The sequence below is a fragment of the Coniophora puteana genome (genome assembly GCF_000271625.1).
Source record: "Coniophora puteana RWD-64-598 SS2 unplaced genomic scaffold CONPUscaffold_7, whole genome shotgun sequence".
Classification (NCBI taxonomy): Eukaryota; Fungi; Basidiomycota; class Agaricomycetes; order Boletales; family Coniophoraceae; genus Coniophora; species Coniophora puteana.
Window position 1 is genome coordinate 1,043,380 of NW_006913059.1, and position 11,097 is coordinate 1,054,476.

General features: G+C 54.3%; 4 protein-coding genes across 4 annotated transcripts; 1 reads left to right on the forward strand and 3 right to left on the reverse strand.

Annotated features, from left to right (window-relative positions):
- Positions 1-38: 38 nt before the first annotated feature.
- On the forward strand, positions 39-2,985 carry CONPUDRAFT_144545 (WD40 repeat-like protein). Its single transcript, XM_007771223.1, has 3 exons — positions 39-628; positions 682-1,217; positions 1,288-2,985. The coding sequence occupies exons 1-3, from the start codon at positions 97-99 to the stop codon at positions 2,347-2,349; spliced, it is 2,130 nt and encodes a 709-aa protein (XP_007769413.1). The 5' UTR covers positions 39-96; the 3' UTR covers positions 2,350-2,985.
- A 470-nt stretch (positions 2,986-3,455) lies between these two features.
- On the reverse strand, positions 3,456-5,547 carry CONPUDRAFT_105503 (uncharacterized protein). The gene is made up of 6 exons (XM_007771224.1): positions 4,399-5,547; positions 4,036-4,332; positions 3,839-3,988; positions 3,747-3,787; positions 3,619-3,695; positions 3,456-3,570 (listed from the first exon to the last, which is right to left on the reverse strand). The coding sequence occupies exons 1-6, from the start codon at positions 5,524-5,526 to the stop codon at positions 3,566-3,568; spliced, it is 1,698 nt and encodes a 565-aa protein (XP_007769414.1). The 5' UTR covers positions 5,527-5,547; the 3' UTR covers positions 3,456-3,565.
- Positions 5,548-7,185: 1,638 nt separating this feature from the next.
- Positions 7,186-8,612, reverse strand: CONPUDRAFT_82703 (glutathione S-transferase). Its single transcript, XM_007771225.1, has 5 exons — positions 8,087-8,612; positions 7,809-8,005; positions 7,611-7,725; positions 7,449-7,546; positions 7,186-7,392 (listed from the first exon to the last, which is right to left on the reverse strand). The coding sequence occupies exons 1-5, from the start codon at positions 8,255-8,257 to the stop codon at positions 7,329-7,331; spliced, it is 645 nt and encodes a 214-aa protein (XP_007769415.1). The 5' UTR covers positions 8,258-8,612; the 3' UTR covers positions 7,186-7,328.
- A 1,265-nt stretch (positions 8,613-9,877) lies between these two features.
- CONPUDRAFT_154499 (uncharacterized protein) lies at positions 9,878-10,483 on the reverse strand (the record flags this gene model as incomplete). Its single annotated transcript, XM_007771226.1, has 4 exons — positions 9,878-10,059; positions 10,122-10,255; positions 10,324-10,379; positions 10,445-10,483. 4 exons carry the CDS (start codon positions 10,481-10,483, stop codon positions 9,878-9,880), a joined length of 411 nt encoding a protein of 136 aa, XP_007769416.1.
- Between the last annotated feature and the right edge of the window lie 614 nt (positions 10,484-11,097).

Sequence of the window (11,097 nt, forward strand, 5' to 3'; positions counted from 1 at the left end):
CCCGCCACCGTCACAGGCCACCGCGCCCTCCTCACCTTGACATACTCACACCCGCATACATATACTACAATTTGACAATCATTGGCTTGAACAACTATGGCCGGCCTCAAAAACTCCACATTCGGCAAACGTCTCCGCGCATCCCACCACGACACCGACGACGATTCTCCCCGCCGAACCCGCGCCCGCATCAACCCCATGTTTGCCCCCGGCGCGTCCCCGGCCCCTTCGCTCGACACTTCCGCCTCCTCTTCCACCCCACCCGCCCCCATGGCCTCCTCCAAGCTCGCCTCGTCCCAGCCCACCCTCGTCCAGCCCCCCTCCCAGCCCAGTTTTGCCCCCGCCCACCACAACAACGCGCATACATCCATGAACATTAGTCCGACGCGTCGACCCAGAACCAACAGCCGCAAGCGCGACTGGGACGATGCAGGCGACGCGTTTGGCCCACGCGCGGGGCCCTCGACGGCCGCGACGGAGCGTGGCAAGAGCAAGGATTACGGCGATCGCTTCGTGCCCTCCCGCGATACGGGCGACATGCGCACGTCCTACCATCTCATGGAGGATTCCACCCCATCCACCCCGTCCAAGAACCGGATCATCCCCACCGAATCGGACGCTCTCAAAGGTATGTCCGTCGCCTCCTCGCCGTGATCGACGCTGACATCTATCACCCCCCAGAACAAGCCAACGCGATATTCAACTCCATCCTCCACACCGAAGTCACCCCGCCCCGCCCCTCGTGCCCCAGCTCCCCACAGCGTCCATCTGCGACACACACACCCGCGTCCGCCATGCCCACCACCCCCACGCGCCGCCGCATCTTCCAATACCACTCTCCAGGCACCGGCCCCATGTCCGGCGTCGTCAGCACAAACACCAATCCCCCAGGCACCCCACCGCAGCGCCGCGGCCTCGACACGCCTACGGACGCCGCATACGCCCTCTCCCCCGTGCGCGCCGCCTCGCGCACCCTGCTCGAGTCGCCCCGCCGCGCGCCACGCGCGATGTGCAAGACGCCGTATCGCGTGCTGGACGCGCCGGAGCTCGCGGACGACTTTTACCTCAACCTCGTGGACTGGAGCAGCACGAACGTGCTCGGCGTGGGGCTTGGCAGCTGCGTGTATCTCTGGACGGCGCACAACGCGGCCGTGTCGAAGCTGTGCGATCTTGGTCCGCAGGGGGACACGGTCAGCTCGGTGTCGTGGGTGCAGAAGGTGCGCTTTTACCCCTTTTCTTCGTTCTCCGTTCACCCTATCTGATATCTTACCCTCTATTATCTGATAGGGCTCGACCCTCGCAGTCGGCACCGTCTCCGGCCGGCTGCACATCTACGACGCGCACACGCTCACACTCGCGCGCTCGTACATGCCCGCGCACCAGCAGCGCATCGGCGCGCTCGCGTGGTCCTCGCACGTCCTCTCGTCGGGCTCGCGCGACCGCTCTGTGCACCACCGCGACGTGCGCGCGCCCGGCACGCGCCCGTTCCGCCGCAGCGTCGGGCACAGGCAGGAGGTGTGCGGGCTCAAGTGGAGCGAGGACGGCGGGCCGCAGGGGGCGGCGCTTGCGAGTGGGGGGAACGATAATAAGGTCTGTATATGGGATTTGAGGGGGAGCAAGAGGGCGAGTGGGTTGGGTGGGGGTGGATTTGGGTTAGGGGCAGGAGGCGGTGGAGGTGGTGGGATGGGGACTGGGACGGGGCTGGGTGGTGGTGTCGGCTCGCACGGGAGTCTCGGCAGCGGCGCGAGCAGCGCGACGATTGGGAGCTCGCTCACCATGTCCTCTGGCACTGCCGCTCCTCAGCCTATCGTCGGCGGCAACTCTGCATCCGCCACAGCGCCGGGGGCGATGGCCAACGGCGCGAACACGGACACATCGGAAGAGTCGGACGCACCGCTGTGGAAGTTCCACGAGCACACAGCGGCCGTAAAAGCGCTCGCGTGGGACCCGCACGTGTCGGGGCTGCTCGCGACAGGCGGGGGCACGCAGGACAAGCACATCCGGTTCTGGAACACGCTGAGCGGGACGATGCTGAGCGAGCTGGACACGGGGAGCCAGGTGTGCAATCTGATGTGGTCAAGGACGTCGCACGAGCTCGTGAGCACGCACGGGTTCAGCAGTACGACGGCGCAGAACCAAATTTGCGTGTGGCGGTATCCGGCGCAGAAGATGGTGGGTGCGCTGAGTGGGCATGCGGCGAGGGTGTTGTACCTTGCGATGAGTCCGGATGGGGAGACGATTGTGACGGGGGCGGGGGACGAGACGCTGAGGTTCTGGAATGCGTTTCCGCGCGTGGGTGGGGGCGAGAGGCGGGAGAGTGCGTTGGATTATGGGCGGTTGATCCGGTAGGGGGGCCAGCGGAGGAGGAGGAGATTTCCTTTGGATCCTTTGGAGATTTCGAAACCCATATCTCAGTTTTGGTCCCATTCGTTGGGGATTTATCGTTGGTCGAATGTCGCCGCTCTCATCTACCCATCTGCGCATCCAATGTCCTGTCTTGTCAAGCATACTCTCGGCCCGTTCTCGCTGACCGTTGCATCGTACCTCTGCCTCGCTTTGCTCATCGGTCCTCCCTGTTCTCGCTCTCGTCATCGCATCCTCCGCTTTCCGTATCTGTCCGCAAAAACTTGTTCTGCGCACCTTGCTTGATCACTAGTCACTATCCAGGATGTTCACTCATCCCCCACTCCCCGCCACCCGCCCATGTACAGTGTGTGCCCGCATCCATCCTCCATCTAGCATCACCATCTACACGCCCCCCATGTCCACCTGCACCATCCATCTACGCCCATGTCTATGCCCGCACGCTCCCACTTATGCCCATACGCCCAAAAACCCGCTCACGTCTGCTCATGCTCCCTCTGCTCTCACAATTACGTCTCTCGTTCACCGTACTCTACATGTATATGTATCGCCACCGTCCTCTCGTTCCGTTTAGCAATCAATCGCCGATGCCTTAGTACGCATCCGATGCGTCGTCCTCGCTCTCTGTACACACATACACGGTCTCGATCAGCCAATGACTGGCACACTGTACAGTACGTACATATATACATACCTGCCCCACGTAGATACACCGCACTCGCACCCGCACCTACATTGATCCGAACACGGTTACTTACACGCTCATACGAACTGTGTTTTTTTTTCCTCGTCTTGATTCGTCTCGTCTGGTAGCACGCTCGATCTGTCGATTGGTTTTGTAGTTTACTTGATGTGTTTTTGTTTGTTATTTTATTCTGCTTTGTAGCTTGATTGCAGTCGACGTCTTGCAGTGATGCCTAGATGGCGTGAACATGATAGATCTCCCTTTGTCGTGGGCACGAAGAAAGTAAATGAGTTGTTCTGTGGTATCGTACGCGTCCGTTGCTAGTATGTTCGTGCTGACTATGACCTGGTCCCACGCAAATGACTGAAGAACATATATTTGCAGAAGTTCTAGCACAATTCGTCTGACCGGTAGCGGCTGCGCCTGCAATGCGCTCGCTTGTATTGATGCTTCCGTTACTATCCTCCCCGTCAAATATTAACATACGACGCATCGAGCGAAATCCATCTACACGCTTCAAGCTGTCCTTTAAGATCAGCGGTAATAACTTACACGGTACAACCACTCACTACGTCTCTCGCGCACGTCGGATATGTCCCGCCTTTGTTTGTTCACGGATATCCGTTCAAGTTCCGCCTGCATCGACCTGAAGAATCAGAGTAAATGACATTACAGGGTCAGATAAGACGGGAATAACGTTAGGACTTCCGAGAGTTCGCGTAGAACTTCAATGTGTTTCTAGAGGGACGTGAGAAGTCTTTTTAAAACTCTACAGTTCTGAGATCCTACTCTTTTTTTGATTTTGGACATTTTCTGTATCAGTAACTTGAGGTATGCCTGGGGGTACTTTCTTTCTGCCTGATCCATTCTCCTCTGGCATACCGTCCACAGATTCGCCGGGTATGTAGATGTGTTCTTGTTCCGCCGGAGTGCCAGATCCTGTGTGAGATGATGGCATCTACTGTATGGGGAAAAGTCGGCCTTACCTCATGATTTTCAATGATGTCTTTCATCCCGTATTTAACTTTTCTAACAAAACTCAAAGTGACACATGATGGATACAGCGGTCTTATTTTCTCCAGTAAACCATCAAAGACATCCTCCAAAAAGTCGGCAAGAAGGTTTTGAAGATCGTTGCTGTGCTTGCACTGACGAAGATGCGTGAGGAAATTGTCAAAAACGTAACTTGGCCCTGATTCATACGCATCAACCAAGCACCTTCCCTCATGAAGTGCATCAAGGCAATAACGGGAGAGGTCTAGATGTGGCTCGGATACATGAACCTGGAAGCGTTCAATTTCCTCGGGTTTCAGCAAAAAGTCTCGAACAGACCCATGAAAGGGACGGACAGCACCATCCGAGTTGGGTAGAGGAACCGAGACGAGAGCTGAGAAAGGGATAAGGTATGGCTGTACATGGTCTCCGAACAGCCAGTCCATCGTGGGTAAAGATAGCGGCCGTTTCAAATGAACAACGAGGGAGAGATAGTATAGGCCCTTTTTACGAGTGGGCTCGTCGATATCGTCGATGATGGATTTGTACAGGTCATGGACGTCGCCCCAGGTCCGTCGCACCTTGCCGCGCAGCATGCCGCATATCAGAGCAAGGCGGCGATGAGGCTCGCCTTGGTTAATCTGTCGAATTATGGTCGCTGCAAAAATAAACCGGCCACTGGACCGCTCCGATAGCATCCGGATGTCTTCCTCGGGTGGCCATGGACCTGAACGGAATAACGATGTATGGTGGGAGGCGCGTATTTGCTGGAAGGAGTGTCGTAAGTACTTGGTGACATCGTTGGCTGATTCGCCGAGCGGTTTGATTTGAAGGATGTCGCCAAAGTCCGGATTGCGCATCACGTACTCGATCTGGGGCCATGGCCTACTAGAGATGATGATGTTGCGAATGGGGAGTCTGGAATCCCGGATGAGGCGAACAAGGTGTGCGATGAAAGGCTGAATGAGAGCTGCTGGTACGCCTTTCGACTCGGATATACCTTCGTCAAGGGCGTCCAAGATGATGGACATGTTCTTGCCTGCCCATCTACCTGGGACGTTGAACCACTCCAAAACTTGAATGACGAGCTTCTCGAGCTGATCGCGAGGGGATTTGGCGGGATCGAGGAGGGAAGGGTCGTCGGAGATGGCTTTCGTGATGATTGCTTGGGCTCTTGCATGCTTCAGCCCGAGCTGATAGGCGAGGGTGAGGAAGACGAGGCCGAAAGTGCTGCGTTGAGGGGAGTACCGTGAAAAGAAAAACGTGCCTGCAAGCAAGCCCTCTTCGCGAAGCTCGTCCGCCAACGTGTGTGATACCGTCGACTTCCCCGACCCAGAGTCCCCCACGATCCAAATGATGTTCGGAGGCTCTGAATGAACTGTCGTTCGAAGCGATTCGAGGAACTCTGTTCTAGTACCCGGAAGACACTTGGGATACGGCTGACGCTCGGTGGAGTCGTAAATGGCGCCTTGAGCACAGGCCATTGCAAGCTCCCTCCAGTAGTCACGGTTCATATCTGCTTGGCTTAGTGAGATGAGTTCAATCTGAGAGACGAGGACATACTGTTCTGAGAGATGGTGGCGGTTTGTAGACGAGGAGGAGCTTGCAATCGATGAGGCCTGCCGCATGACAGCATGTGCACCTCGTGTATGGGACAGGCGCTCCCGAGCAATTCAATGCTCACACGAATCCCAGAGCCAACTAAACCGGTGTGCGGCTAAGCGCCAATATTGACAGCAAATATTGACGAAAGCGGCGACTTCGAATCCACCCTTCTGACGTCGGAAGGCTTGACGGCGCTTGTGGCGTTTTTCTACTTGGATTGGTTACCTAGCTAGCACATACTAATATTAGCACTTTGAAGAGACCCTGTTGTCTCCCCGATGACTGTCTCAAGACAGCCGTGGGCTATTTCGACAAGGTGGCGTCGATTTTTCGAGGTAGCCTGGTCCACCCGGCATTCCGACGTCGAGCCCTGTGTTTAGGTGGAGGTCCTGTACCAAGCAGAACGCTCAAAGGGCCTCGAGATCTCAAGATCTCAAGATCTCATTGTTGGAATTATCTGTTCGATATCGCTCGCATCATGACGTGTCGATTTATAGTATAGATTCCGAGTCTTATTTAGGTATATAATCTTGTCGTAGCTACTCGTATTATTCACGCGATTGCCCTTCGGGCACCCTCCCCTCGCCCAGGACAAACGCGCTGTGCGTCGTCGCGAGCCCGTGCGACCTCGAATTTCTACACTCATGTGGGCCACGTTCGGAAACGTTGAAACCCCGACCCTAGTATTCGGGTGCAGTAATACAGTGCGCCGCCATTACTGGGTCGCAGAAGCTGTTCGCTGAATTCACCCATGGTCATAGCAGTCTCTAAATCCCTGCAAAACTACTTTCATCAGTCTTCTCTTGGCTACAACGCCACCTACCACATCATTCGTCCCACTTGCGCTTGATTTGGTTTGCTTTAAGCACCCTGAGCTCATTACTCTTTGATTTGAGATCCTCTGCAAGCCAGATGACCGTCTTCTTGACCAGAGTGAGCTCAATCTCAACCTCCTGTCCACTCCGGCGCTCGGAACCCTCCCCCAGAGGCTCCCCTTGAGCCCCGTCCCCGGATCCAGCGAGAAGTGCAATATCCTTTTGGAGCCTGGTCACTTCAGCGCTGTGGCTCACGAACTGCTGCGCTACCTCCTCGCGTTGGGCGGCGGTCATATCATCAATCTCGATGCTAGTGAACTGAGGGATTCCAAGGTGGATCAAAAGTCCGACCTGTCGGAGTTCTATGTGGCTCTCACTTTGCGCATCCACACACTACAGATGAATTGCGATTTTCCTACCACGAAAAGTGATTGAAACAGGCGTACCGATGAAAACCTTTCCAGTCAGTCGCTGTTTAAAAAAATCACTGAAAAACGAAAATTTCGTCTCGGTGTGTGCATTTTGGGGCGGAGAATAGATTTTAGCATGTCCAAATCGGAATGGCTAGTACCAAATACAGTATGTTGTACCTTTTACCGGCGCAAAATCGACACAAATGTTGGCTAAAAGAATACTGTTTCCTGTGCAAAAAGGGGGACGAGACTCGGGAGGCAAAGGCTTTCATCTCGCCGTCTCTTTTCCTTGATTTCGTCTCAGATAATATCGCTGTTTGTTTACCCACAGTACACAAGACTTGTCAACGACGCTCAAGCGTCGATTTATTTAGTAGTGTATTTCCGTTGTACATAAATCGATACAAGATACCACACAAAGCACTACTCTAGTCTGCGTGTATAAAGCTCAGATCACAGTACGCACTCAGCCTTGACGGCTTCCCAGGCAGGACGGGAGGTGACCTCCTTCCACCACCTGTCAAACACCCGTGAGTCTGACTCGAAGACTGAAAACGGCACAAAACAACTCACCTGGCAACGTTGGGGCGCGACGTGAAGAACTCGCCCTGACCGACGGTCTCGAGGAGCGTACCGTAGGGAGCGTGTGCGAGGTCACCGACGGTGATGCTCTGGATATCGGCAGGCGATAGATTAGTTGTGGATAGAGTTTGTAAGGGACAACGGGCTACTTACGTCGCCGCCGAGGAACTTCTGCTTGCCGAGGATGACCTCGTACGCGTCGAGCTTCTCGTTCAACGTTTCCTTCAAACGGGCGAGGTTCGCTTCGTCCGTGCTGAGGCCGCGTTGACTATAGCGTAGATCCAACGATTGCATAAGTGGCATAATCAGCAAGGTGCTTTATTGGGACACAGATCAAGTTCAAGGACTCACGGCTTGAAGTACAGCTCGGCGACGATGCCCGACACGTTGGGGTCGAATGAGCTCGCCTCGATCGAGAGCGCCTGCTCGGCGCGTGCCTCGGCCTGGGGGTCCGTGGGCAAGAGCCCCTGCGTGCCCTGCGATGCATGCTTCTTGAGGAGGTAGCGGACGATTGGGCGTGACTCGAAGAGGATGAAGCCGTCGTCATCCTACACGCATGCAATATGCCAGCGTTTAGTCAAGTTGCCCTGTACAGAGGAAAACTAGGGGAAAGAGAAAGCGAAACGCACGATGTACGGAACCTGGCCGAAGGGGTGGAACTTGGTGTATGCGGGCTGCTTGTGTTCGCCCTTGAAGAGGTCGATCGTGATGAGCTCGTAAGGAATCTGCTTCTCCTTGCAGACGAAGACGACGAGGCGGGTGGCAGTCGAGAAGGGAAAGCCGTAGATCTTGAGGACCATAGTTGTCGTCTGGTTTGATAGGGCTGGTTGCGAGGTTTTTGTAGAGGAGAAGCGAGAGCCAAGTGGGTTGTAAGGAGCATTATCAAGTCCAACCCGTTAGTTCTTATACGACCACGGGCGTTACACGGAGTGCCCTGTCCATGCTATAGGGCTGTACGACTACGTACGAGCGTTGTACCCCGGGAAAACCGAGAGGCTAAATCCCTATGTGGTCGCACTGTGGCCGGACATCCAAGAGCGCACTCGGCGCTAATTGAGAGCCTAGGTGGTTGGCCATGTCAAAGCGTTGTTGTCCCAGCACTGAAGCAAGGTGAGCCATGGGCTCACCAGTGTTACATGACCAAGGCAACTATCGCAGTAGATCGCAGTGGTCCCCGGTAAGGCCGCTGGCTCAAGGGAAAGACCACGTCTACAGTTCTAAAAATACCGACCACTTGAATCCCAGATGTTGCGGCCGCGTAACAAGTCCGTGAACCAGAGAGAAGAAAGAAGAGCGTGTCGAGTGGGCTTTGTTCAGGCCAGGACCACGCTCATGTCGGAGACATGCCAGTAAATGAACTTCGTCGAAGGGGACGAAGCAGACATTGTCCGAGTCTCGTTGCCCGATTCCCGGCACATTGATATGATGTGAATGATTTCGCGTCCTACGGGATATATCAGATCGGTCTATACAGCAGGGTCAAAGATGAAGAGAACTTGCTCGCCTTGGTGCCTTGGGTCGAGTCCGAAGTGCTTCCCGAAGGGCCGGACTTGTATACATATACCAGCACCACTCCTACTAAATCGAGAAATGAGTTGTCTAATAGCAAGCAGTAAGGAGGGGCTCCGCGTCAGCCTTGGGAGGTGCGAAAGATACGTGCGATCTTGATTGATAAACTAGAAGTACATTTTGATACAAAGAATGTGCGAACAATTTAGTGACCCAAGGACACAGTATGCCTAATTCTGCGTTAGCACCTCGATGACTATCACTAACACGAAACTCACCTTCGAGCCCGTTACAGTCTAATCACTGTCTTTTTCCATCTACAACCCACCGTCCGCCAGTTCACTGCTCATTGTCCAGTATACTATACCTACACGACCGTAGGTTCAAGGGATTTTTGCGTGACACGGAATCAAGATAAGTTCGGACGAGACCAAAGTTCAAATGTCCGGCGAACGCGTGATTTTGAACCAGGGTCCCAGGGTGGTGACATCGTCAAGGCATCACTGCCAGACAACGAGGCAACAACAAAGGTCAAGAGGATGTTTCATTAGAAAGAGAAGTTGAAGGCAACACGGACCATCTTTTACAATATCTGTATCCTTCGTCTATTAGGCTTGTATACAGGCATCTCAAGCCCTCGCCGCTGGTATGACTTAAACATTGAAGCCTGCCACTAGTGGGAAGCTCGACATTCCATCCCCGGTCAACTGTGGTCGCGGTGAGTGTCTCGAAATTCTTAAACACAGCACAAAGAATGCAGAAAACACCCACTGCAGCGAACGGCTTTACTACATTAGAATACAAGAGTCCTAATATTTTTCCGTCACGCGGTGAGGTTCATTGTCTTATTGGATGGGTGACGAACCAGGTCTTAAGTTCATTTTAGGGGTCAAGCGTGTGGCGTGACGAACCTACGGTCGTGTAGGTACAGTAATCTCACTCTCGAACCTGAACCTATCGTCGAGGCGGTTCAGCCTCTCGATAAGAACGCCTCCGAAGGCGATCGCCGGTGTGAGCACGCCGCCCTCCCTTGCACACGCGGGCAGTGCATCGTGGTCTAGAGCGAGAGCCAAAGCACACTCTGCGACTAGAACTGATATAGACATCAGTAGGACCGATATCTCGGAAGTGAGACGATGGGAACGGGGAACGTACTGGAAGAGACAAGGTAAGCTGCGTCGCCGCGAGCGTTGAGCGTGCTGCGCACGCTTACGGTGCGTCCGCTCTTGGATGGATCTGGTACGGAGGTGGTCACATTGATCACCTCGAGTTTGCCCTTCTGCAGTTGCCTATACATGAGTTCAGCTAGCTTCTTATTCCTCCATTCCTGTGTACAATGATGAGACTATATACTGACTCGTCGGACGGTCCTTCTCCTGGCTTCGGCATAATGCGACGGAAGAGCCGGCGCGCCTATTTCCGCGCAGACGTTTGTCAGTATGTACTTGCTCTACCATGAATCAACCATACACACTCACCATCGTAAAATTAATCAACAGGAGCGCGCCGACTGCCATGATGAAGCTCCAAATCACGCTTGCGGTCGTGCTCGGCAGGACCATGAACTCTTCGTATGAGAAGTCCGGGCCGTAAGGCGTGATTTCTGCCTGGTCGCGCTGGACCAGGAATTTGGAGGAGGAGCGCGCCTGCTTCGCGAAGAGCTCACGGTTTCAGGTTACGAGTAGATACAGAGCGCGTCGACTAGACACTAGACACGATAAGTTAGACTCAGTCGATGCGCGGGAAGCGAACGCTATATGCTATTCACCTAGACACGATAAGTTAGACTACAAAACGAGGGTAAGTACGTGTCTAGAAAACGAGTAAAATAGGAAGAGTCTCACCTCAGTCGATGCGCGGGAAGCGAACACTGAGGTGCTGCTATCGTACGGTCTGGTATAAGTGGAACTCGAAGAGTTCCGGGTATCACGACGCCAAGGCTACGACACGTAGGAGACAACGAGAATAAACACATGAAATCAGACAAAGGAATGTCGTCGAAGGAAACCGAACAAGTGAGGAACAAACGTGGGCCTAAATATCAAATATACGGCAGGAGACAGAACAGAAAAAGGGTATATTCACGATGGCGACATCGTCCGATGTCGGCCTCGATGTCACGACGCCAGCT

Excerpts from the sequence above, each read along its gene's own strand:
- CONPUDRAFT_144545 (XM_007771223.1), top strand. The coding sequence starts at position 97 with ATGGCCGGCCTCAAAAACTCCACATTCGGCAAACGTCTCCGCGCATCC. Across the intron at positions 629-681 it reads CGAATCGGACGCTCTCAAAG|AACAAGCCAACGCGATATTC; the intron begins GTATGTCCGTCG and ends ATCACCCCCCAG. Across the intron at positions 1,218-1,287 it reads CGGTGTCGTGGGTGCAGAAG|GGCTCGACCCTCGCAGTCGG; the intron begins GTGCGCTTTTAC and ends ATTATCTGATAG.
- CONPUDRAFT_105503 (XM_007771224.1), bottom strand. The coding sequence starts at position 5,526 with ATGGCCTGTGCTCAAGGCGCCATTTACGACTCCACCGAGCGTCAGCCG. Across the intron at positions 4,333-4,398 it reads TACCCAACTCGGATGGTGCT|GTTCATGTATCCGAGCCACA; the intron begins GTCCGTCCCTTT and ends GAACGCTTCCAG. Across the intron at positions 3,788-3,838 it reads TGTCCAAAATCAAAAAAAGA|AAACACATTGAAGTTCTACG; the intron begins GTAGGATCTCAG and ends ACGTCCCTCTAG.
- CONPUDRAFT_82703 (XM_007771225.1), bottom strand. The coding sequence starts at position 8,257 with ATGGTCCTCAAGATCTACGGCTTTCCCTTCTCGACTGCCACCCGCCTC. Across the intron at positions 8,006-8,086 it reads TCGGCCAGGTTCCGTACATC|GATGACGACGGCTTCATCCT; the intron begins GTGCGTTTCGCT and ends GCATGCGTGTAG. Across the intron at positions 7,726-7,808 it reads GCCGAGCTGTACTTCAAGCC|TCAACGCGGCCTCAGCACGG; the intron begins GTGAGTCCTTGA and ends TCTACGCTATAG.